Source organism: Pleurodeles waltl, chromosome 1_2 (genome assembly GCF_031143425.1).
Source record: "Pleurodeles waltl isolate 20211129_DDA chromosome 1_2, aPleWal1.hap1.20221129, whole genome shotgun sequence".
Taxonomy (NCBI): Eukaryota; Metazoa; Chordata; class Amphibia; order Caudata; family Salamandridae; genus Pleurodeles; species Pleurodeles waltl.
In genome coordinates this window covers 881,260,207-881,287,291 of record NC_090437.1, presented here as the reverse complement: position 1 = coordinate 881,287,291, position 27,085 = coordinate 881,260,207, and the positions used below count along the sequence as shown (strand labels likewise).

The 27,085-nt window shown below is 45.6% G+C and overlaps 1 protein-coding gene and 1 pseudogene across 2 annotated transcripts in view; both read left to right on the top strand.

Moving 5' to 3' along the window:
- Window positions 1-27,085, top strand: part of LOC138245589 (uncharacterized) — a 1,324,589-nt gene that overhangs the window by 431,206 nt on the left and 866,298 nt on the right. For both annotated transcript variants that reach the window (XM_069199313.1, XM_069199321.1), the window contains 2 exons: window positions 788-989; window positions 18,415-18,545. In XM_069199313.1, coding sequence (XP_069055414.1) covers window positions 788-989; window positions 18,415-18,545 — 333 coding nt within the window. The remainder of the gene's footprint in view (window positions 1-787; window positions 990-18,414; window positions 18,546-27,085) is intronic.
- LOC138253121 (annexin A11 pseudogene) lies at window positions 3,051-4,051 on the top strand (annotated as a pseudogene).

The window sequence follows — 27,085 nt, the reverse complement described above, 5'->3', positions numbered from 1 at the left end:
AGGCAGCTGTAGTGAAGCTTGCAGCAATCAGCATACAGTCATGGTCATCTGGCTGGAATCTCCCTATTCACTTCCTCCAACCCCCCCTCATTATGAGACTTGAACAGCATCTGTTTGTTGGTGTTTGCCAATGCCCACACATTAATCAGATTCCCCCACACAATCAATCATATATACAATCAACATACCCATGCATGCCATGAGAGATCCAAGCATGCATTAAATATCCACACACACCATGAAACATTGGTGCACGATCAGACACCCAGACACAGCACCACTCGCCATCAGACACACATACACTCACCTTTGGATGCCACACATACACCATTGAATGCCAACATGCACTTCAGGTGTTAACACAGAGATATCTGCCCGACTGCAGTCTCTTTCTATAATAACATGTAGGGGAACGTAAGAAAGTGAATTTAACTTGAAAAAAAATTAATTAAATATTTTATGTTAAATGTTATAAATTAATTTGATAAATGTATTTTAAATGAAGAACAAAAGAGAAAAATGCTACATGTCTATTATCGTGATGTTAATTGAAATCTTCCATTAATTTAAAAATATCACATTAAATGAAAATTATTTTTGAAGTATAGTTTAAAAAATAAATTCCAACCTGAAGTAAAAAAAAATACTTTTTTGTTTGATTTCGTATTATTATGTGTTACTAAAAGAGGCACACTGCCTGTATTCCTAATGCCTCCTAAAATAACAGAAGATTACTGTCTACATATTGTCTGTTCTGCTCATTGTAGTAACTAGTATTTTTCTTTAGGTATGTGGTGTGCCGAAGTGTAAGGCCAGGTGTCGTCACGGTGTGGAACATTGTGAAATCCAAGTGCAAGAGCAGTGCTGTCCGTGTGGAGCGTGGACTGATGGAGAGCTCAGATGTAGTCCTGATTAAAGACATGAAGCTCTATATTCTAACTGACAGGGGAATGGCCTCTTTCACTGAGAACCCAAGACCCATTTTCCAGGTATCGCTTGTTGCTGTGCATATGAGACATATATATTTAGTGCATTATGTTATCATTCTTATATAGATCTATTTTTTCTAAAGAACTATGAATAGAAATACAATTCTGATTGAGACAAAACATATTTTGTTATAGTAATGTACCCCCATAGAAGCAGTTCATGGAGGATATGACTACTGTGAGAAGTTCTACTCATGAAATTTAGCATTTCTGTTTGTTTTTACACTTTTCTTAGTGCAAAGTTTTTGGACTACCATTTACTTATAGGGGTCTTTGTCTGAATTATTCTATCTCTACTCTGCAATGTCATCACAAGTTTCTCTGTAGAGAAATTCTTCTGGTGTTGAGCTGTTTATCAATTGTAGTTATTTTGGGGTTTTGGCGAATCCAATACCTGTTGCTGCTACTTCAGACCATGCCTGCATCCCTTAGTTCCATACGGTGTTGAATGAGTTTCCAAACATAATTTTCATGGTTCTGTTTTTCATCTTTGCACGAGACATGGTAGGGATGTCACTTATGGAACTATAGCATTGTGGTGTGGGAACATTCATCTGACTAACAGTTGCAGAAGATAAAAAGGCTAATTGGAATGGATATCCTCTCAATTTATGCTTTGACTCACTCACTATGCTTTGGCTGACACTCTCTTTTGTGGAAAACATGTGTATATATAATTGCGATGGGGACGCATTGCTGCACTAATGCTTTTCAGCATAATTTGCATGCAGGTGCATGTGCGGACATTGCCTACCCTAATTCAGGCATCCAGAGTACTTTAAAAGAAACAGACTCAGTTTGCATGACTGAAGTCATATGAACTAGTCGGTCTCATTAATCACTTTCCAGTTAATAGGAGTAAGACGTCATACTCAATTTATTTTCACTAAACTCATGATAGCACCAAGACTATGTGCCTACATTTACTGTGATCACCCAGTCATATCAAGACATAATCCTGACCATTGCACCCCTGATAATTATGTTCACGGAATGTGTAAACAATTGGGGTATAATCTCATACATTCACTTTAGTACAACCACAAATGGATCCTGAGGGAGTGTAAGTGTGTATGTGGGTGGGAAGGGAGGGTACCGTCGTTATGGGTGGATGCCCAGTGCCTGTAAGAGGCTCTGGCTGAGCACCAGGAGGAAGTGCTGAACAGTTCTGTTGAAGCAGGGCAGGAGCTCAGCCCTCAGTCTCAGCAGCAGCCCCTCCCCCCACCTCTCCTAGAGACTAAACCTGCTGCGTAGAGAAGTGACCTGAGAAAGGAGAGGGCAGCTGCTGCCAAGACTGAAACAACCACAGCTGAGGAGTCCCCAGAAAAGACCTGACTTAAATATTGGTAGATGTGTTACTCCGTCACAATGGTGACGGATATCCTATCCACTGCAATCCCAGTATGTCCTATGGCATTTAGATTTTGTTGGACGGGATATCCAACATTGTTTTGGTGGAGTGAGCCTTCTGCCAGTATCTAAACCAGGTCCTAAGACACGATATCCAGGCTATCCCCAAGCAGGTGGATACCCACCCCCACAACAAGGGTGTCTGTGGGGTGGTGCTAGGTACCACACTGGTAATCACACTCCGATTGGTGTGGATAACATATAAAACTTCCCCCAACAGCAGTATAACCCACGGTTTCCAGGTGGGATACCAGGCTTTGGTGGAATTAACCTGGCTGGATGAATGTGCCCACCAGGAGACCCAGGAAGCTTTGATCCACCACCAGCATGCAACTTTGGGCCACAACCAGGGCAGCCACAAGTCCCTCCCTATGGTGGGATGTACCCAGCCGTAGGGGAAAGTCAACTGCCAGGAGTGCCAGGGTATCCAGGAGGGAGCATGCCCTATCCTGGGCAATAGCATACCTTGGACAGTAACCGTACCCTGGGCAGCAACCGGCATCAGGGCAGCAGATGTACCCTGGGCTGCAACTACCACCAGGGCAGCAAACATACGCTGGGCAGCAGCCAGCTCCAGGGCATCAGCCGTACCCTGGTTAGCAATCAGTGCCAATCTCTAGAGAGCAGCCAAGCTATCCTTCAGGGCCAGCTATGACTCCATCCATGCCATTGAATTCTTCACCCATTGTGACACTCATTCTTCCAGAACGGGCAGAGCACAATGGCACAAATCATGAATCCCCAGGCTTCAATACGCTGAACTATGCAGAGGTTCTGCAAAAGGCCATGAAAGGATTTGGAACTGATGGAAATGCCATTATTGAATGTCTTGGAAATCACTTGATCAGCAAAAGCTACAGATTACCCTTTTCTTTCAAACTGCATATGGAAAGGATCTGGTAAAGTATTTGGAATCTGAGATCTCTGGCAACTTTGAAAGGCAATCCTAGCGATGATGATGATGATGTCTCCCTCTATATACAATGTCACTGAAATTAAAGAAGCCATGAAGGGTGCCAGCACTGAAGAAACTTGAATGATTGAGATCCTTACCTCTTGCAGAAACTCAGAAATTCAAGAAATCAACAGACACTTCAAACAAGAATATAAAAAGACTCTTGAACAGGCCTTCAAAAGTGAAACCCCTGGACACTTCCAGCAGCTTCTTATCTCAGTCGCTCAGGATAACGATGATGACAGCACAACTGTTGATATGTTGTTGGTGAAACGAGATCGCTTGGAACTGAAGCAGTAGTAGAGCAGAGCTTTGGGACAGATGAGTCCAAGTGTAATGCTATCATGTTACTCGAAGCAGGACCCATTTCAGAGCAGTTTTTGAGGACTATCAGCGGACAATGAACTGAGATATTGAAAAGAGCATCTGCTGTGAGATGTTGGGAGACCTAGATAGTGGCATGCAGGCAGTGGTTAAATGTTTGAGGAACACACCACTTTTTTTGTGGTAAGGCTTTACACAGCATTGAAGAGAGTGGAAACTAAAGACAAGACTCTCATCCGTATCATGGTTTCGTGCAGGGCGTTGGATCTGCTGGATATCCACAAAGTGTACAAGAGGATGTATGGAAAGTCTCTGTACACTGACGTCACTAGTGACTGGAAGACTGCCGAAACTCTGTGGTGGAAATGAATAAAAGCAGCATTTATTTTTTATTAGTCTCTCATACAAACAGTAAATGTATTTTTAAATGTAGAATGTATAGCTGCACCTTCTAATCATGTCTTTTTAAGGTAAAGGGATTTTTTTTTCTTATTTTTGTTCTTGACAATCTGGTCAATTACCTTTATTGGCCTTTTTCTTTCAGTTTCTAAATATTTCAGCTAGTCCCCAATGCCAAATGGTGTGCCAGGCTTTTGCTGGTTTGTCTTGTGGCGATTTTTAGATAAGGTGCCCACCCTTGCTAGAAGATAGCACAAAGACAACTAGGCAGATAATTGGCTCAGAGGCCTCTAAAAGCTTCATTTGCTACCCTTACAGTTCAGAATATCCTTGCCTAAATCTGAAACCAGGCCCTTGTCCTTCCACACTTCTGAGAGTTGTTACTTGCACACAAGTGGCTAGAGCCTATTGGTGCCCATGGTGTACTATCAAAACAATTTGCTCAATCATATTTTTTCAGATGCTGCTGGAGAAAATAGATCTCCATCCTTGCTGGACACACTTGATGCAAGCTTTACCTTTACCGACACACCATCAGTGCTGAAATAAATCAGTATGAAGCGTTGTGACTGGACAGATATGTGAAAAAGGCTGCTGGAATGCTTTTTAATCCCTTGTAATTTGCAACATTCCAAAGAACCCCACTTTGCATCCACCCTTGCCCGCCATTATTTTCCAGTTGTTTTTATTATTAAGCATTTTATCCATCTTCTCTTTGATGCAATCCCACTATTTCTTTTTAGAATTGCCACACCACTGTTCCCTGGGAGGGAGCTGTCTGTACACCATGATTCTTATCCAGATTCCTACCCTCATCTCAGTCAATAGCTAGCAACCCATCTGCAACTTGGAACAGTTTTTGAGGAGGGTGATATCTGAGAGGCTTTCGTAATTCTAAGATGTTTTTGGATGCCACGGTCTCTCATAAAAGTTTCCACTTAAAAGGAATCCTCAAATCATTTGAAGTATTTTTTTAACATCAGTGGAACTTTGTGTGCTTTGCTGGTATGGTAGATCCTGGTCTCTGGCCTGGCTTCCATTTGAACCCCTATTCTGGTTGTGATTCTGATACAAGACTGTACCAGCATTATTTTCCAGTTGTTTTTATTATTAAGCATTTTATCCATCTTCTCTTTGATGCAATCCCACTATTTTTTGGAGAATTGCAACACCACTGTTCCCTGGGAGGGAGCTGTCTGTACACCATGCATCTTATCCAGATTCCTACCCTCATCTCAGTCAATAGCTAGCAACCCATCTGCAACTTGGAACAGTTTTTGAGGAGGGTGATATCTGAGAGGCTTTCGTAATTCTAAGATGTTTTTGGATGCCACGGTCTCCCATAAAAGTTTCCACTTAAAAGGTATCCTCAAATCATTTGAAGTATTATTTTAACATCAGTGGAACTTTGTGTGCTTTGCTGGTATGGTAGATCCTGGTCTCTGGCCTGGCTCCCATTTGAACCCCTATTCTGGTTGTGATTCTGATACAAGACTGTACCAGCATTAGAACTTGTGTTTTCTTACCATTGATGATGGAGATAATAAAAGTGCAAGCTGTCTTCTGAGGCATAATGTTTTTTGTCCCCAAAACCTCTTGAACAAGTACTTATACAGCATGGACATTACTGTCTACAAATGTGTTGAATATGGGTGTGCATTTTTAACAGATAGTGTTTAAATGGAGTGTACCCAACCTGGTGCAAAGCGAAGTTTGTTGGACCTGTCATCTTACAGAGGTATTTGTGGAGCGTGCCTTTCAACAGATGTATGCAAGATTGTAAAGTTAAAGACGAACCACAAATTTGGTGTTCTGCTTTTGCCAGATCATAATTTCCAATCCTGTCTCTGAATGTCGTGTTCTGTCTCCAATTTCTTCTGCATTCAGAATTGTCCTGCCTCACTTTTGATAAGTTTCTTTTCCACTGTGCAGACTCTCAATTTCAGGTTTTGTTTTAGTCCGAATATCCTGTGTCATCCCATAATATGGATCACAGTTTCAACTCCAGTCTTTCCATACCATTAATCTCTCTTGTTTACCCATCCAACCTCCAAATTTACAACATCATAAGAAGACCTAGAGCTTTTCAGTTTTCTTCCACCTTACGCATGGTACCATTTTCAGAGGTAACAAAGGGCACAACACTGTCCCATTAGATGGCATCCAAAATTCTTTAAAGGCTTCTTCCCAATTGGTGATGTTAATGTTCCCAATAATGATCTGAAACTGAAGACCACATGGATGTGTCCAGCCTTTACAATGTTTTGCAATAGTTGAATACACTTGTGACTTGTTGAAGGACTTTCTTCGGTAGTAGTGTCAACTGAGCAATATCTTGAAAGAAGATTATTTTGTTTTTTTCTGGAAACACATAGGTGATAACTTAATATAATTTTCACCTATAGAACCCTTGGTCTGCCATCTTTTCAGCACACCTCACTTTATTGGTCCTTTCATTCTTGATGTTTGTCACCTCTTTAAGATTCAGTATCTTTGCAAATAGTATTTGGAGCAATTTAGTAACATTAATACCCTCACTTTCTTTGACAGTATTATTGCCCCTCACATTTTCTCCTGTTGTATATTATCCAGATCTTTGCAACTCAGGTGATGATTCCAAATGTGTGCTAGTTCTGCTGTCACTTATTCTGCTGGATTACAACCTGATTTCCCCAGTTCATGTATCTTTTCTTCCTCCTATTCTACAACCCCATATAGTTTACATTTCTTCTGTGTTGTGGCCACACTGCAACTTTTTTGTTTTGCTCAGTACTGCTATTTTTGTATTTGAGGACTTACTTTCATTCTTTTTGAAAGTCTGCAAAGCATGTTTTCAAGGTGCTCTAGCTGAGAGGCATCTCTGGTTTTATCTTCTCTATGTTATTCTCAGATGCATTGTCATTGAGTCCTTTTCAAAATGTTTACGGCTAGCGGCTTAATAAAGTTTCTTTGATCGTATAACTTATCCCATTCCTTCATTCCGTTATCACAATTGAAGAGGTCAGTCACTCACCACTTGAAGTCAGATATTTGTAGTTGACTGTTTACCTTTGATGTGGGGCATCGGTCTACTTGAAATATATTCCTTTACATTTGAGATGAGCGGTCCATTCAGCATTTGATAAACTCAGCAGATATGGACGTGTGAGAGAGATGGCAGGCTTACCAGCCCCAGAGACTGTTGGGAACTTCAATTATTAGTTGTTAGAAATGGGATCTCTAGTTGGCAGTCAGTTTACACCCTGTCCATGTCTTAGGCCTACCATTTCAGTGCCTTTGTGTGCAGTTTTACACTACCATGATCCTGCAAGTGCACCCACTTGCCAGGCTCAAACCTTCCCTTTTACTACATGTAAGTCATCCCTAAGATAGGCCCAGGTAGCCCCATGGGCAGGGTGCAGTGTATTTAAAAGGTAGGACATGTACTGGTTTGTTTTACATGTCCTGATAATATACTGCAAAATTCAGTTTTCACTATTGCAAGAACTATCTCTCCCATATAGTAACATGGGGATTGTCTCAAAATATCTTTTAAGTGTAATTTCCCATTGGGAGCAGATAGGGATGTGGAGTTTGGGGTCTCTGAACTCACAATTTAAAAATATTTTTTTTGGTTAAGTTGGTTTTTGAATTGTAAGCTTGAAAATGCCACTTTTAGAAAGTGGCCATTTTCTTGCTTACCCATTCTGTGCCTCTGCCTGTCTGTGGAATACACGTCTGGGTCAGGATGACAGTTGGGCTGTTAGTGAATTCACTCCAGACAGTCACACAAAGGAAGCTGATGTGTGCCCTGCATAGCCTGATGGGTCTCCCTGAGCTAGAGTGGTGGGAGGAGCTGACACTTGCACCTGAATATGGCTGTGCCTGTCCTTACACAAAGCAATCTCCAACCCACTGCAGTGTGTCAGGCAGGGTCTTGTGCACTACAGAGACTTTCCTTTGACGTTTGCCTACTTCAAGGGGTTTAAATATTGGACCTCTGACCACAAAATTTAGAATCCTTCTGCACTGAGGACACTCTGCCAGGAAGAGCTGGATGCTGTAGGAGGGACTGCCACTCTGCCTGTTGCATTGCTCTTCTGGGTCACTGCTTGCTGCTTCTGTCCCGGGAGTGAAAGGACTTTCTACATCCTGTTCCTAAAGGTTCTCCAAGGGCATGGGCTGTGCTATTGTTAGAAGTTTCAGGGACATCAAAGACTTCATCTGCCAGCCCCGGGGCTCTCTTTGCCATGAGCTAGACATCCAGGTCGCCCGAATCCGCCATAGCACCTGTAGCCCCGTGGTGTGATTGTGACACCGTGAAGCCAATGTGTCATGTTTTGACCTGCTGGAATCATCAAGCCCTCTGGATCATGAGAAACCAAAGCCTTGCTACCGATGCCGGATCACCTCCCCCACAACTGTAAGGAACCAACATATCACCTCCCCTGCCTAGCAGTAAGGAACCACACCTCACCTCCCCGGTACTAGTAAGGAACTGATGCCGCACCGGCTCCAGCGATGACTCAGCTGCCTGACTCCGTGTGGGATCTTTGTTTCATCATTTTCAAAGGTATTGTACCTGGGGTCCGTGCAACTCTGTGACCAGCCTACACTCCCTTGAGAGTGGTGTCAGACTGTTAGGAACAACTCAATCAAGAAGTCGTGATAGCTTGAGTTCAATCAATCAATCAATCAATCAGTGATTTGTTAAGCGTGTTACTCACCCGGCAGGGTTTCAGGGTCTCAAGGCGCTGGGAGGAGGGGTGCTACTGCGCGAAGAGCCAGGTCTTGAGGTGCTTCCTGAAGGTCAGGGCTTCCTGGGTTGGACATAGGTTGACGGGGAGGGAGTTCCAGGTTTTGGCGGAAGATGGGAGAAGGATCTACCGCCAGATGTGGTGGGGTGAATGCGGGGAACTGTAGCAAGGGCGAGGTTGGCTGGGCGGAGTTGGCGTGTAGGGATGTGTGAAGTTGAGATGCTCATTGAGATAGGCTGGACTGGTGTTGTGGAGAGCTTTGTGAGCATGAATCAGGAACTTGAAGACAATCCTTTTGTTGACGGGGAGCCAGGGGAGATCTCTGAGGTGGGCTGAGATGTGTTCGTGGCGAGTGAGGTTGAGGATGAGTCATGCTGAGGCATTCTGGATGCGCTGGAGTTTCTTCTGGAGCTTGGCCATTATTCCCACGTAGAGGGCGTTGCCATAGTCCAGTCAACTGCTGACGAGGGCGTGTGTGACCGTTCTTCTGGTTTCCACGGGGATCCATCTGAAGGTCTTGGGCAGCAATCAAAAGGTGTTGTAGCATGAGGATGTGATGGCGTTGACTTACTGGGTCATGGAGAGAGAAGAGTCCAGTATGAAGCTGAGGATCCGTGCGTGGGTGGTGGGCTTTGGAGCCAACCCCAGGGTGGCAGGCCACCAGGAGTCGTCCCATTCTGATCTGTTGGGGCTGAAGATGATGATCTAAGTTTTCTCCAAGTTTAACTTGAGGGGGCTTTCTTTCATCCAGTTGGCGATGGCGTGGAGTCCGGTGTGGAGGTTGTTCTTAGTGGTTGGGGGGGTCCTTCGTGAGAGAGAGGATGAGCTGAGTGTCGTCTGCGTAGGAGACTAATCTGAAGCCGTGGGATCGCACGATGTTGGTGAGCAGAGCCATGTAGACATTGAAGAGGGTGGGGCTAAGTGAGGATCCCTGGGGAACTCCACAGATGGTCTTGGTGGCCTTGGACAGGAACGGTGGAAGGTGGACTCTCTGGGTTGTTCCAGAGAAGAAGGAGGTGAGCCAGTCCAGGGCTCTGTGGCGAAATCCGGCATCGGAGAGGCGTGTGCAAAGGGTGTGGTGGCAGATGGTGTCGAAGGCTGCAGAAAGGTCAAGGTGGATGAGGGCAAGGGTTTCTCCTCTGTCGAGTCTGCTCCTGATGTCCTCGGTGCAGGCGATAAGGGTGGTCTCGGTGCTGTGGTTCTTGCGGAATCCTGACTGGGAAACGTCGAGTAGGCTGTTGTGCTCCAGAAAGCGGGATAGCTGGTTGTTGACTATCTTCTCGATGACCTACGCGGGGAATGGGAGAAGGGAGATGGGTCGGTATTTTTTGAGGTCTTCTGGGTCGGCTTTGGACTTTTTGAGCAGGGCGTTGACTTCGGCGTGTTTCCAGCTCTCTGGGAAGATGGTAGTCTCGAAAGAGATGTTGATGATGGTCCGGAGCTGGGGAGCAATGATTTGGCTGGCTTTATTGAAGATGTGGTGAGGGCAGGGGTCAGCGGGAGAGCCGGAGTGGATGGTGCTCATCGTCTTGGTAGTTTCCTCATCATCGTGGGGGTCCAGGCGTTGAGGATGTTGGTGTAGCAGGGTGCTTTGGGGTCGACCTTGGCCGTGCTGGAGGTGGGCGGTGGTGGTGTGAGGCTTCCATGGATGTCGGTGATCTTGCTGTGAAAGAGGGTGGTGAGGGAGTTGCAGAGGTCTTGTGAGTGGGGTGGGTCGGCGGAGCAGGACTTGGGGTTGGTGAGTTCCTTGATGATGCTGAAGAGGTCCTTGCTATTGTGTTCGTTGTTGTCAATTCGCTCTTTGTAAAAATATCTTTTGGTGGCTCGGATGAGCTGGTGATGTTTGCGTATGGCTGATTTGAAGGCGGCGTGGTTGTTTTCTGAATGTTCTTGTCGCCAGATCTTCTCTGCTTTCCTGCATTCACGTTTGGATGCCTGAAGGTCTGATGTGAACCAGGGAGCTTTCTTGTTGGTGTGGTTGTTGGTGATTTTCTTGAGTGGGGCGAGGGTGTTGGCACAGTTGTCGGGCCATAGTTTGAGGTTGAGGGCGGCGGTGTTGGGGTCGTTGGTTTTGGGTGGTAGGGCGTGAGTTGGAGCGATCAAGTTTCTAAGTGATATACTGAAGTTTAATCTTTGAAAGTCTGTATCTTGGAGTGATCATCTTTCTAAGTGATATACTGAAGTTTAATCTTTGAAAGTCTTGGCTTGTGTATTTTAGATTTTTTGTTTGTTTTGGTTGTGTGTGTGTGTGTGTGTGTTTGAGTGATCTACAATCATGTCTCATTCTGGGGAGCCATCAGCAGTTGTTGCAGACATGTTTAAGGAGGAGAGGTTGGAGACCTATACGGTGCCGTAGCTCAAAAAGGTCTGCAAGGAGCTTAGGTGTCCTTTTAGAGGCCTCAATAGGAAGAAGGAATTGGTAAAGGTGCTGAGGGCCTGGTTGGCAGCCTGGGAGGCTGGTGAGTATGCAGAGGTCAACAGTGTGGATCTGGAAGAGCAAAGCCTACACAGTGATTTTGTGGTACAACAGGATCTGCCTTGAGGGGAAGCACCCTTTAGGGCGGGCAGCAGTGTTTCTTCAGGGGGTCTGACCCCAGAGGAGCTGGAGCCAGACGGCAGATGATGAAGCACACTTTGGAGCTTGAAAGGCTCCGGTTGAACCTGAAGGCACAGAAACTGGCTATAGAGGAAAGAAAACTGATCTTGGCTCGTGGGCTGAGCTTAAAGGAGCTGGACTTGAAAGGCACACCCAGCACAGATGGTGGCAGAAATTCTACAGTGCAGTCGGAAGGAAAGGTTCATATACCCAAGGAAGGATGTAGTAAAAGATTTTGTTGTTGGTGATGAGCTAGAGCAGTGGGTCAGGGGGTATGAGGTGGCACTGAGGATGAACAGGATCCCTGAGAAAGATTGGGGGCAAGCCTGTGGAAGTATTTCTCAGTGGAGGGGAGGGACACCTTGTTGGCCTTTGAAGTAGAGGATCAGAAGTTGTACCCAGCCATGAAGGAAGCTCTAACCAGGAGGTATGGTCTCACCCCAGACAGTTACTGGGTCAAGTTTAGTGAGTATGCTAAACTTGGGTCACAAACTTGGGTGGAGTATGTGGATTCTTTCTGCAGAGCACTGGATGGGTAAAGAGCAGTGAGGTACCAGACTATCAGGGGCTGTACAATTTGATTGCATGGGAGCACTAGTCATTTTCCAGAGCTGCACCAGCACTTAATTGACAGCAAGCTTACTGACCCCAGGAAGCTTGCCAAGGAGGTGCGCCGCTGGCTCGGCAGCAGTGTCCAAAAGAAGTTGTATGTGGGAGACTCAGCTAAGCGTGGGCAGGATTCTCAGCAGAAGAAGGAGGGGGAGGTAAAGGGAGACATAGACAGGTCCCAGTATAAGGGGGGGAAAGTGTTGTATTTTTGTCATTTTGGTCTTGTTTTATCCAGATAAATATTGGCTATTTTTCTAAACTGGTGTGTAGGTGGGTGGGGGCAGGGGTGTGTGTGTGTCTGTGTGCGTGTGTGTGTGTACACGTACACACAAATACTTTCCACTTTGCTACCAAGGGGGTGATTAGGGGTTACCTTAGCTGTGTGGCTCCTCACCCAGACTAGAGTGAGGATCCCTACTTCGACAAGGTACAAACCACTGCCAACTAGAGACCCATTTCTAACATGACCAATCACTTAGAATTCGGAAAAGCAATAAAGGTCTCCTCTGTTCCCTAAAATAGAATTTCATTTAGCCTCAGCATATAAACTACTGGACTGTATAAGCAAAGTGCGGTTGTCTCTCATATATTGTTTCCGCTTCTCACTTCATTTAGTGAACTTCTGCAACACACTTGCTATGAGATGAGCACATTTTTGAACCTCATGTAGAACACTAATAAATTCCACTCCTAAGCCACACTAGACTTTTTCACCAACACCTGACACATTGTGTAAATACTTACTCATCCATCCCAAAAGTGCTTTAGACCTTGTTCAGGGGTAAGAGAGCACTATACAAATGATACTGCATTACAATATCAGTTCTGAAGGTTAGCGGCCACAAAATGTTTTCCCATCCTTTCCTCTTTGATTTTTTTGTATTTGCAACTTCAATTTTGGCTGATGTTTTCAAGAAATAAAGCATCGGAAATCAAAAATGCTTTTTCCTTCCTTAATGCTTTGGAACGATTTGTATTTATTTTTTTGTCTTTTTTACAAAGGCCAGCCATATGACATTTTCAATGATTTTTCTGTTTGATTGACAGTTTAGGAAATGGTTTGAATGATGGTGCCTGGAGTGCACAGTTCTTTGGAGGTCCGCCAATCAATTTTCTTTCATACTTGTGCACTTCTGACTGAATAATTGAAGTCTTTCTGTTTTACAAATTTTCCACGCAGTGGAAAGCTAGTGCTTTCTAAGTGAGTGGTCTCAGCTAGCGCGCTAAATAGGAATGGTGCAAACAGTTTATCTATTGACATTAAAATCCCCAGGGGCAACACTTCTCTGGGTCTCTGGGTCTGAGTTTGGAATTTTCGCGTCTGCAATATATTTCCTAGAATTCCGATTCCCTTAAAACCATGCCTAGACTTTAGTGCAGACCTGCCCCCTCAACCCCCAACCAGTAAACATAGGATGAGGAGAGCAGCAAATGATCTTCCTTTGCTTGTTCTGCCATCGACATGCCCAGCAGCACCTACACTACAAGCCTGAAATCAGCCACACACACACACACATACCCCCAGGTGTAAAGTTATTAAATATTTGTGAGGTTGGCCTGTTGATTCCCAATAGAGGAAAAAGATTCAAATTGTGATCCAGTGTTCCAGGGTATGCATGGTATTATTTATTCAGGGGAAATAACTCATAATCCCCCGGATATAGGTGGCAGGATAGTAGCTGAAATTGAAGATTCCGGCCCTCCGTTATCCCTGCATGTATATCTGGGGAACTTGTCATGCGGCCCTAAACAGTATGATTAGGTTAATTTCTCTCTGGCTTGCAGTAAATATAGAGCAGTCATCTCTAATTTCTAACCCTATCAGCCCTTAATTCCCCTTTCTCCCTCTAAGATATAATTTTGTCCCATCCATGCTCACTACTTCTACTCCCTCCTTACTGGTCACCTCATCATATGATTAAGTTCGGCTATGCTATGCACGCAGCACTATTTTTATTTGGCTAGTGAGAAATTTTAAGTGACTCTTTCCATTCACAACAATCTGTCCTCGCGTCTTCTCTCTCAGTTCCTCATGCCAGGTTTCTATGTTGCATCTCTCCTGCCCCAATGCTGAATGTCATGAAGCATTATATAGAAGAGCAACAGAACATAACTCCTTTGCGATAGAATATGGCTACACGACTCATTGTAACAGGTTGTGCTCAACATTAAAGATTTAAATATTAAAATTTCGATTAGACTTGAATTATTTGCAAAAATTTGCATTATGCAATTTATACAACATTTTTGAAAATATACGAGTGCGAAATTGCATATACTTTATTTCTGCGGGTGATTGGTTGGAGCAGAAAATATCTTGCAGAGAGTGGTTCCTGGAGATAATGCCTCATGGGAGACATTTCCTCTGTGAGATATTCCCTTGTGGGTATCTTGAAGGACTTTTGAGTGAGGGCAGGTTTCCGCTCTGATATTGTTGGACTTGATGGCTGCCTTTAACACGATCGACTATTATATCCCGGTGAACCGCGTCCAACGGGCTGGCTTTAAGAGGCAGGCTTTTTCATGGTTGTAATTCTTCCTGACAGGCCACTTGCAGTCCATTTATTGGCCAATTGGCTAAATTTACCCTGCAAAATTCTACAGAGTTCTTACCTGTCTACATTTCTTTATCATATATGTTTAAATATTGGTTTAGGAACTCACAGGTAAAGGAATTAAAATATACATGTATGTCAATCAATGACTCACAGACTGTACAATCATCCTTCTTCTCAGCTGGCCTTCCAAGTGTAATGTGTTACATACAAAACTGAATGGGCTTGAACCTCCTAGAGCTAAATGCATAAAACAGAGGTGCTGATTATTAACCATAACATTGATCTGTGGACATATATGTATTGGCCAGTCGAGAAGGAAGCTCTGCCTGTTTCTAAAGACGCTGCTAAAGGTTTCAGAGTGATTGTCAATGGAAAGCTCCCCTCAGAGCCTCAAATCTCCTTGGTAATATCAAAATGTGTTTTCTTGCTAAGATGGATCTGGAAGCTAGTGCCGTATTTATCAGCCTATGCCCTCAAACCCAGAATAGTGGCATTAATTTGCCTATAGCTCGACTAAGCCCATTCTTTACATTTGGGCTTTCCAGCAAAGGCTCCTAATCAGTTAGAACTTAATAATAAAGCAGCCCATCTGATCACAAGGGCATCAAGGAGATACCATGGCAGTCCCATGTTTAAACAACCTCACTGGCAGCCTGTTAAATTCAGAATCCAATGAAAGATCTTAGCCACTGTTTTAGTAGGTATACGCCAGTACTCTGCCTCAGCAGACCTACTTGCTGTACTAAGATATCTTAACTCTACATTGGGAGTGTAGGAAAGGACCATCTTGCCTGGCATGTTACCCCCATTTTTACTTTTGTGTCAGTTTGTTTTTGCCTGTCTCACTGGGATCTTGCTAGCCAGGACCCCAGGGTTCCAGGAGATCCCTATGGGCTGCAGCATTTCTTTTGCCACCCATAGGGAGCTCAGACAATTCTTTCACAGGACTGCCACTGCAGCCTGAGTAAAATAACATCCACGTTATTTCACAGCCATTTCACACTGCACTTAAGTAACTTATAAGTCACCTATATGTCTAACCCTCAGTTAGTGAAGGTTAGGTGCAAAGTTACTAAGTGTGAGGGCACCCTGGCACTAGCCAAGGTGCCCCCACATAGTTCAGGGCAATTTCCCCAGACTTTGTGAGTGCGGGGACACCATTACACGCGTGCACTACATATAGGTCAATACCTATATGTAGCTTCACAATGATAACTCCGAATATGGCCATGCAACATGTCTAAGATCATGGAATTGTCCCCCCATGCCAAATCTAGTATTGGGGTGCCAATCCCATGCATTCCCGGGGCTCCAGCATGGACCCCGGGTACTGCCAAACCAGCTCTCTGGGGTTTTCAATGCAGCTACCGCTGGTGCCAACCCTCAGACAGGCTTCTGCACTCCTGGGGACTGGGCAGCCCAGTCCCAGGAAGGCAGAACAAAGTATTTCCTCTGAGAGAGGGTGTTACACCCTTTCCCTTTGGAAATAGGTGTTAAGGGCCTGAGAGGAGTAGCCTCTCCTGGCCTCTGGGAATGCTTTGAAGGGCACAGATGGTGCCCTCCTTGCATAAACCAGTCTACACCGGTTCAGGGATCCCCCACCCCTGCTCTAGCACGAAACTGGACAAAGGAAAGGGGAGTGGCCACTCCCCTGTCCATCACTACCCCAGGGGTGGTACCCAGAGCTCCTCCAGTGTGTCCCAGACCTCTGCCATCTTGAATGCAGAGGTGTGAGGGCACAATGGAGGCCTCTGGGTGGCCAGTGCCAGCAGGTGAGGTCAGAGACCCCTCCTGATAGGTGCTTACCTGACTAGGTGGCCAATCCTCCTCTGAGGGCTATTTAGGGTCTCTCCTGTGGGCTTCTCTTCAGATAACGAATGCAAGAGCTCACCAGAGTTCCTCTGCATCTCCCTCTTCGACTTCTGCCAAAGATTGACCGCTGACTGCTCCAGGACGCCTGCAAAACTGCAACAAAGTAGCAAGAAGACTACCAGCAACATTGTAGCACCTAATCCTGCCGGCTTTCTCGACTGTTTCCTGTTGGTGCATGCTCAGGGGGCTGTCTGCCTTCACCCTGCACTGGAACTCAAGAAGAAATCTCCAGTGGGTCGACTGAATCTTCCCCCTGCTAACGCAGGCACCAAACTTCTGCTTCACCGGTCTTCTGGGTCCCCTCTCATCTTGACGAGCGTGGTCCTTGGAACACAGGAGCTGGATCCAAGTGACCCTGAAAGTCCAGTGGTCCATCTGTCCAAATTTGGTGGAGGTAAGTCCTTGCCTCCCCACGCCAGACAGTAATCCTGTGTACTGCATGAACTGCAGCTGCTAGGGCTTCTGTGCACGTTTGCAAGGAATCCTTCATGCACAGCATAGCCCAGCTTCCCAGCACTCAGTCCTGCATTTCTCAACTTGCTGAGTTGATCACCAGCTTCGTGGGACCCTACTTTGTAGTGTTGAGATGACCGCCATGCTCAGTTTTCTTGAACCCATGTTCAAGTAATTCTGCGGGTGCTGCCTTCTTCTGCCGGGGCTCTCTGTATTGCTGAGCGCCCCCTCTGTCTCCTCCTGCAACGGGCGACCTCCTGGTCCTTCCTGGGCCCAGGCAGCACCCATTTTCTTCAACCATGACCTTTGCAGCTAGCAAGGCTTGTTTGTGGTTTTTCTGTGTGGAAACAACTCGGCATCCCGTGGGACATCTTCTGTGAAAAGGAGACATTCTTGGCATCTTCCGTTGTTGCAGAATCTTCAGCTTCTTCCACCCAGAGGCAGCCATTTTGCACCTCCATCCAGGGTTTAGTGGGCTCCTGCCCTCCCTGGACACTTTCGTGACTCTTGAACTTGGTCCCCTTCCTTTGCAGGTCCTCAGGTCCAGGAATCCATCTTCAGTGCTTTGCATTCATTTGTGGTCTTTGCAGAATCTCCTATCATGACTTTAGTGTGTTTCTGGGGAAGTAGGGTCACTTTACTCCTACTTTTCAGGGTCTTGGGGTGGGGTATCTTGGACACCCTTAGTGTTTTCTTACACTCCCAGCGACCCTCTACACACTACACTAGGCCTGAGGTCCCTAAGTGGTTTGCACTCCACTTTCTTAGTATTATGGTTTGTGTTGCCCCTAGGCCTTCTGTATTGCATCCTATTACATTCTACAGTGTTTGCACTACTTTTCTAACTGTTTACTTACCTGATTTTGGTTTGTGTGTATATTTTGTGTATTGTACTTACCTCCTAAGGGAGTATATCCTCTGAGATATTTTTGGCACATTGTCACTAAAATAAAGTACCTTTAATTTTAGTAACTCTGAGTATTGTGATTCTTAAGATATAGACATATATGATATAAGTGGTATAGTAGGAGCTTTGCATGTCTCCTAGTTCAGCCTAAGCTGCTCTGCTATAGCTACTTCTATCAGCCCCAAGCTGCTAGAACACTACTCATTTACTAATAAGGGATAACTGGACCTGGCACAAGGTGTAAGTACCATTTGGTACCCACTACAAGCCAGGCCAGCCTCCTACAGGGAGGCTGCTGGTTTTCGGTATATGCACCTGTGTTGTGATTTTTTTCCATTGTCACTGAGGCTAGAATCTGAACATATGTCGTTTAGAAGCCACACAATAACCTGCCTTTTCAGGCAAGCCTATTTGTGTTAACTATCACAGATACGTTGAGCAGCACCAACAAACCATTGCTGTACGTGTACTATATCAAGTAGCCATAGTATAACCTTTAGCTGGCGCTTCGAATAAAAACCTACCCAGCATAAGAGGAATGCCACATTTATTCAGGTAGTCTTTCTAGGCATGGTGTTCATTGTTTAATTTCTTCTTTTCTCACAGACTTTGTTGACCTATGACCTCCTCAAAAAGAAATATGCCAGGAAGCAGACAGGCCTCTACATTATCCCTTGTCCAAAACACGAGTACAGGATTCTCGACGGCTGCCTGTTACTTGGCCTCTCGGAAAATAGGTAAGATAGTAATTTAGTAGCTAAGCTCGCATACTTGCTTATCAGCAGCCTTTGCAAGAACCTAGCTTGTCGCTTGTATAAAACTTTAATCGTCTTCATGGGAGCCAGATGAAGGGGGCGGATGTGTGTGTTTCAACACTTTTATATATTTCTAAACCTTAAGGTCCTCTTTTTGAGTTTACTGTTACTCTCTAATATGTGCAGTAACACCTGTTACCACACTTATCGGGATTATGAGTTTGACAGATTTGCTTATTTTATTTTTTATTCTTTGCAGTTTTATATACACAAACACAACCCAAGGGCATTGAAGTGCTTTACATGAGCACCACTTCACATTACACCAGGGCAATTTAATGTTTTTAGGCATGAGGAGATTAAGGGCCTGATTTAGAGTTTGGCAGAGGATGTTACTCCTTCCCTAATGTGTCGGAAATCCCATCTGCCTCATAACGATCATTTTATTGCCTATGGGGATCATAATATGGCAGATGGGATATCCGTCACGTTTGTGACTGGGTAACCTGTCTGCCGAACTCTAAATCAGTCCCTAAGTGATTTGGCCTGAGTCACAGATGTTAAGCCACTTCGGGACTCAAACTTAGTTCCCCAGTTCCAAAGTTGATGGCTTGGACCTTAACCCTACAGCCTCTCACAAATAGAAGCTTTAGCATTACATAAAACAAATTTGTGGATGTTTCATAGTTCCCATAGCTACTTTGAGACCTCTTGCCTCCATACTCTCCCTGTGAGTCTGAGTCTACTTCTTGCATCTTTTAGTTTTCTTTTAACTACAGCTGGGATAGTTTGTTCTTGTATGTTTCGAAGTGAACTGGGGCTCCGAAATGGCTGTCATTGTTTGACTTTACTGTTAAATTAGATCCTGTACATTCCCATATTTCCTTGAAGGCGTGAGGTTCCTCTGACAAACAGAGGAGAGAACATCCTTGTTCACATTTCAGGTATCTCTAATCCAGTGTTTGGGTTTGGTCCCTTGGCTTCTTGCTTTCTATACACATGCTGTGATGTGGAATATGAAGAGATGGTGATAGACCAGTCGGTTAGGTTTCTAGAGTCGAGGCTCAGCGCTCCATCCTTGAATATGATTAGATCAAGCGTCGCTCCTTGGTGTGTGTCAGCCCTGTGCAGGCTTGCACAAGGTTATAAATGGTGAGGAAGGCTTTTAGCTTGGAAACCTGTAAGTCATCTTTGTTGTTCCACAGGAGATTGAAGTCTCTTAGAATGATGGTATTCGGATGTAACAGGCAATGCACTGGAGGGTGGTATATGAGATACAATTTAGCTAGTGAAGTGCCTGCTGTGAAGATTTCAACACCCATTGTTAAACCTCTCAGCTCTTGGCATGGTTTCCCCTCTATTTTTGCTTCTATCATCCTGTTTTTGATCCTGTGCTGAATTGAAAACCTTTTGAGCATACGCCATAAGAATTTTCAATTCTATTAAGGACATGGAGGCGTGGATTATGCTTCTCCTTCTTTGCTGTTTATTATTACAAAAAATCACAGAGGCCAATCAAAACACTTTACCAAAAAAAACTACAACTCCCATGAACCCAACCTATTTCCTCACTACCAATGTGCGGCCGTGATGCTACGTAACAGTCCTAGCCACCATATTTCTTCCTCTTTCTTTGCAGTGAGAAAATATGAAAGTCTCTGATAATAACAGGACAGTCTTAACAAACTTGGCCTTGATTCACAACCAGGAACAGTCGTTTCTCTCAAGAAGGACGGGTAACAACACCAAAAGAAGAGTATTCTTCCTAAATCGCATTATGAGGACTTCTGATCAGAAGCTGAAATAGGAGAGAAAAACAGGCACGTAATACACAGTTGCATAATTACATGAGAATTTAAATATAGCATGCAATAACAAAGCAAGAAATTGCTGCGTTGCATCAAAAATGACAATAAATACAATGGCAATGAATCACACGAACCCATGTAGAGCATGAAACTGGTAAACTAGTCTTGGGAGGGTAAACTATATATCCATTGGGTGGGATAATCCTCACCTCCGTGTCCTTAATAGAAATGAAAATTCTTATTGCGTATGCTCGAAAAATTTTCATTCTATAGCAGGACCGGAGGCTTGGATTATGCTCGTTCAAAGCTGCTGAAAAACAACCGAGGTCACATCCAGAACTGGTTTATGATAAAACATCTTGAATGTAGAATCGGAAGACCAGTCAGCGGCCTTCATTATCTCCTGTAACTGAGAACCAAGAGAGAAGGATTTGGATGCCATTGTGCCCCTCACTGAATGAACTCCAAACACCGAGGTATCTATTCCTGCCTCAGACAGAATCCATCTCACCCAGCGTGCTAAGGTGGCAGAAGATACCAGAGGAAAGGGTTTCTGAAGTGCCATTAGCAATTGACCCACAGGCGGTTGACAACACCCTGGTGCGGTCTTCATAGTCCTTTAAACATTGCACAACACATAGCTTAGAATCGTCTGGATAACTAGGATAGGTTATTTGCCTTTAACCAGTCTTCGTCCTTCTGGAAATAGAAAAAGTTACTCCACATGGGAGGAATACACGGCCCGCAATATCCAAAGCTTGTATATCAGACACCCGTTTGCATGATACCAAACACAGCAAGATAGTCAGTTTGGCTGATAACTGTTTACGGGACAAGTCTGCATTGCAAGGCCAGTGTCGTAAGAAGTTAAGGATGACATTTACATCCCACAAATGTGTGTACTTCGGTTGAGGAGGATTAGTTAACCGAATACCCTTCATGTCCCGAGACACAAGAGGATGCTCCCCTACAGGCTTTCCTTCAAGAAATACAGGTCCTGCAGAGATAGCTGATCTATAATTGTTCACTGTGCAAAACCGTAGGCCTTCCGACGCCAGTTCTGCTAAACAATTGACTACAGTAACGACTGGGGCCCCAAGGGATCCAGATTCCGAGAATTGCACCAACCCACCCATCGGCGCCATGTAGAGGCATACCATCTATGGGTGGAGACTGACCATGACGCTGATATGAAGGAATTAGACTGTTCCGAAAGACCTGGCACATTCCAGTGTTGCCTGAAATTCACCAAATCATAAGGTGCAATTTGCCTTGGGTCAAAAGAGGATGGGTCTGACCCGCTGGATCCAGCAAAAACCCTGGGATTGGGGGAATTTGGACAGGACACTCCTTGGGCATCTCCAGAAGAACAGGGAACCATGGCTGAGCTCGCCAAAAGGGGGTAATCAGAATCAGTTCTGCCTTCTGCTTGAGCATCTGAGACGCCTCTCTGGATATCATCACGAAAGGGGAAACGCGTACAGGAGAGGATCCGTCCACTGCAGGAGAAAGGCATCTGTAGCTCCTGCCAGAGGATCCGGTCTCCATGAGTAGAACCGCGGTAGTTGATAGGAGAGACGAGACGCAAAGAGATCTGTGTGACAGTGACCCCCATCTGGCTTGGAGGGCTCAAAACAACGAGGAATGGATTTCCCACTCACTGGAGTCCCTGAGGAACCTGGAGTTCCAGTCCGCTATAAAATTGCACCGACCTGGCAGACACTCGTTATTACTGAGATCTGATTCTGAAGGCAGTACTGCCAAAACAACTTTGCAATCTTTGCTAGGACTTGCGACCTCGTCCTGCCTAGCTTGTTGACGTATCGTACCACCGAGACATTGTCCATACGCAGTAGAAGGCAACAATTGGAACGAGAAGCCAGAGTTTTTATGGCAAACAAACCTGCCAAAAGCTCTAAGCAATTTATGTGTAGCCGTGTTTCTTCGTGCGACGAACGCCCTCCAGTCGAGACGGAATCGCATCTAGTGCCCCATCGCCACCTGCTGGCGTCGGATTCCAGAATGATATCTGGACGAGTCCCGAAAATGGCTTTGCCATTCCACGCTGCCATGTGGTCGAGCCACCATTGAAGCTCGCAGCGTGTCTCGCCAATGAGGGAGATGAGCTCTGTATACGCAAGGCCTTTCCGGAGGTGATGAATCTTTAGCTGCTGCAGTGCTCTGTAATGTAGGGGTGCTGGAAAATGGGCTGTATCAATGACGCCAAAAGCCCTAGTATCCTGGCTAGAACCCACAGGCATATCTTGTCGTTCTGGAGCATGGACCTTATCTCTTTCCGAATTGACTGTAATTTTCTGGCCTGGAAGAGATAGGAGAGAAGAAACCCAGAAACTCCATCTTGCGGGCTGGTGTCAGAGTGGATTTCTTCACATTTATCAGAAATCCCAGCTCCTGAAGCAGATGGATGGTCCAATTCAAATGTTGCATGAGGAGCAGAGCATCTTGTGCCATTATTAGCATATCATCGAGATAGACAATCAACTGGACCCCTTTGGCCCGAAGACTCTCTACCACAGGACGCATAACCTTGGTTAAACACCAGGGCGCTGAAGAAAGTCTGAATGGGAGAACATTGAATTGGACCATTGGTTGTCCCACTGGAATTGTAGGTATTTCCTGTGAGGGGGAAATATTGGAATTGTAAGATAAGTATCCTTGAGGTCGAGGCATACCATCCCGTCGCCTTCCCTCAGAATGTCTCTGAGCAGATGTATCCCCTCCATCTGGAAATGCCAATAGAGAACCCAGGAACTGAATTCATTCAAGTTGATCACAAGGCGTGATCCCCCATCTCTCTCCTTTACTGTAAAAATATTGCTGCAGTAGCCTGAAGGATCTGGTTGGCACCGAGCAATTGCGTCCTTGAGTAGGAACTTTTGGACTTCCTGTTGAATAAAAATTAGATTAAGTTGGGAAAAATAGATAGGAGGAGGCAAGGACCGTTGCCGGGGTACCCCAAAGAACTCTAGGTGGAAACCTGCCACAGTCTCCAGAACCCATTGGTCTGATGTAAATGTCGCTCAGTTGTTTAGGAAAAACCTGGTTCTCCCCCTAGAGTTACTTGAGTATGCGAGATCAGGCTTATCTTGAGCCGTGGAGCCAGAGCTGTAGGTGGATTTGAAACTGCCTCTGTTAAAGCAGGCACGACCCGCTCGGGCTCTGGCCAGGTAGAATGTGTCCCGGGTAGTCGAGAATCCCTTGCCTGAGGCATTGTAGGAGGGCTGAGAGTTATTGGAAGCGACGCGGATGGACAGACGCCTTTGAAGTCTGCCAGCCCTGGCAAAAACTTGATTGCGGAAGACCTTGTTCATCAAGGTTTGAGCCTTATCCAGCACAGTAAAAGTGTGCACGAACTTGCCCAAGTCTTTAACAAATTTATTGCCAAATAAAAGACCATCGGCCAAGGGTCCTGGTTCTGCACTGGTGAGATTAGCCAACTTCGGATCGATTCAGAGTAGGATGGATTTCCTCCGTTTGATAGATATGGCGCAATTGGCGTTGCCTAACAGGTGTGCCCACCCAGCCAGAATATCGGGGTCCACTTGTGACCCGGACTCCTTTGCCGCCACTGCCAGGTCCAAGATCTTACACAGTGGACCAGAAAGGTCCATGACCTTATCCTGGCAGGCCCTCCAGGATCTATCCAGACCTTTTTTGGGGTCCTTTGCCGAGTGCTTCAGGAAAGTCACCAAGTTGGGGTCTAAGTCTGGAGTCAGGGCCACCTTGTTGGGATGTCAGGACTAGGACATTCGGATCGGAGATTATTGCGTACGTCTTTGTCCAGGGGTTTCCTGATGCAGGCATGGGCATAATCAGCCACTGCTGGAAGGGGTGCCCAGTACGAAGACCTGGGATGAATAATGCTGTCTGGGTTAAAATTGAGGGCAGAAGACGGGTCGGAGGATTCAGAAGGGGTGGGACCACATTGTCCGTCAAAGGAACATCTGCCTCACTGTCGGAATCCGACTGGGATGAAGAAACGTCAGAAACATTGTCTGAGGATGGATATAGGAGGGCTTGGGCGCTGGTGGATGGCTACGCCTTATATTGATGGTCAGAAGGGGACTGGGACTGAGAGAGGCGGGCAGAATGAGGTCATTCGGGTCCTGGCGTTGGTGGGACTGTCTCTGGGTTAGTGGAAGAAAGTGACATGGGATTGCCAAAGGGGGGAACAGTCAGGGCGTAGCGTTTGAGCTGTCTCGCAATAGGCTGCAGCGCCACAGCCAGAGCCCGGTTCACGGACTACGCCACTGAGGTGTCCAGGGCATGGACAATATCCTCAGCCAGGAGGAGGTCCTCTTGATCATTTAGGAGGACTGATTCTTCTGGTGTTTGCCGTTCGCTCATGGCGTCGCAGTATCAGGATACCTTGAAGGTGCTCCTGTGAGAATACAACAGAAGGGGAGGCGGCACCCCAAGCTTTACCAGGCCATATAGGAGGCAAGAGAAGAAGCAAAAGCTTCTATACCTCTGGTAGGAGCAATATAGAACTGCAATAAGTATTGCTGACAATATGTGTATATATATATATATATATATGGAAATGCCCCCTCAGGCAAAGCCTGTATTAGCCAATTTTACAGCCCTGGCATAGTGGGCGTGTGGGGAACACTCCTGCTCAACTGGGAATTCCCTCTGGAGCCGATCCCAAGACAGCCAGATCGTAGCGTGGGCTCGATATCAGTATCTAGAAACTGACAAAAAAGCCTGCAGCGCGAGGAGCGCTCGTGTGGCAAGCAGAAAAAGGACTAAAGTCCTTGCGCTATAAGCGCGTGTTCCCCAGCCTCCTAGCACCCAGCCGGGTGCAAACACGTCCAAATATGGCCGATCGTGAAGTGAACAGGACCGGCAAGCATCAGATCTGCTGAGCGCGAGAGACTCCGGTCCCCGCTAATGTCAAACACAACTTTACAAGTTTAAATAAAATAACGCCTGGAGAGAAAAAAATAACGTGACTTATCTGATCTACGAGTAGCAAAGAAAGAGGAAGAAATATGGTGTCTAGAACTGTTACGTAGCATCACTGCCACCCATTGGTAGTGAGGAAATAGGTTGGGTTCATGGGAGTTGTAGTTTTTTTTGGTAAAGTGTTTTGATTGGCTGCTGTGATTTTTTTGTAATAATAAACAGCAAAGAAGGAGAAGCATAATCCGAGCCTCCGGTCCTGCTATAGAATTTGTTTTTGCTGGCTCTAGGATTCTGGACACTTTACCACTGCTGACCAGTGTTAAAGGGGAAGTGCTCCCTGTCTAAATTGTATTGGTGATTGGTTTATCCCTGGTTAACATATTTACTTCACTAGTAAGTCCCTAATAAAGTGCACTAAATGTGCCTAGGGCCTAAATCAAATGCTACTAGTGAGCTTGCAGCACTGATTGTGCCACCAACAGGAGTATCCCTGTAAACATGTCTCAGACCTGCCACTGCAGTGTCTGTGTCTGCAGTTTTAAACTGCCATTTCGACCTAGCAAGTGCACCCACTTGCCACGCCCAAACCTACCCTTTTACTGCTTGTAAGTCACCCCTAAAGTAGGCCCAAGGCAGTCCCATGGGCAGGGTGCAGTGTATTAAAAAGTTAGGACATGCACTGGTGTGCTTTACATGTCCTGATAGTCAAATACTGCTAAACTAATTTTTCTCTATTGTAGGGGTTATCTCTCTCATAGGTTAACATGGGAATTGCCTTGAAATATCTTTATGTGTAGTTTCCCACTGGGATCAAATAAAGATATGGAGTCTGAACTCACTATTTAAAAATACATCTTTTGCTGAGTTGGTTTTTGAACTGTGAGTTTGAAAATGCCACTTTTAGAAAGTGGGCATTTTTTTGCTTACCATTCTGTGCCTCTGCTTGTCTGCTGAATACGCGCCTGGGACGGGATGACATTTGGGCTGTTTGTGCCTTCACTCTAGACAGTCACACAAAGGAAGCTGAAGTGTGCCCTGCATATCCTGATGGTCCATCACCAGTCTGATGGGTTTTCCGGAGCAAGAGTGGTGGAAGAAGCTGACACTTGCATCTGAATAGGGCTGTGCCTGTCCTCACGCAAAGCAGTCCCCAACCCTCTGGAGTGTGCCTGGGGTCAGAGCATGCAAAGGCATGGTCTTGTGCACTACAAAGGCTTCTCTTTGAAGTTTGCCTTCTTCAAAGACAGAAATGGGTATAAGTACTGGACCTCTGGCACCACATGGTTAGAATCTGTCTGGACTGAGGAAATTCTATCAGCAAAAAGAGCTGGATGCTGTAGAAGGGACTGCCACTCTGTCTGTTCTTTTGTTGTGCTGGCCCGCTGCTTGCTGATTCTGTCCTGGGAGTGAAAGGTCTGGACTTGGCTTTGTACATCCTGCTTGGACTGAGCTTGCCTCCTGTTAAGAAGTCTCAGGGACATCGGAGACTTCATCTGCCAGTGCCTGGGCTCTTCTGCTGAGAGTCTGACTTCCCAATTGGTGCCAACACCAGTCTCTAGGCTCCTGGAAGTGCAGGCTGGTAATCTGAAGGAGAAAATCCATGCATCGACGCACTGGGCCGGAAGAACTGACACAGCGCCTGTCTCACTGCTGAAAAATTTACGCTGCGCCTGTCTCACAGCAGTAGAATTGATACAGCGCTTGTTTCACTGTGGTCCCATCAACACAGTGGGGGTCATTCTGACCGCGGCGGGCGCCGCCCGCCGGGCGGAAACCACCCAAACA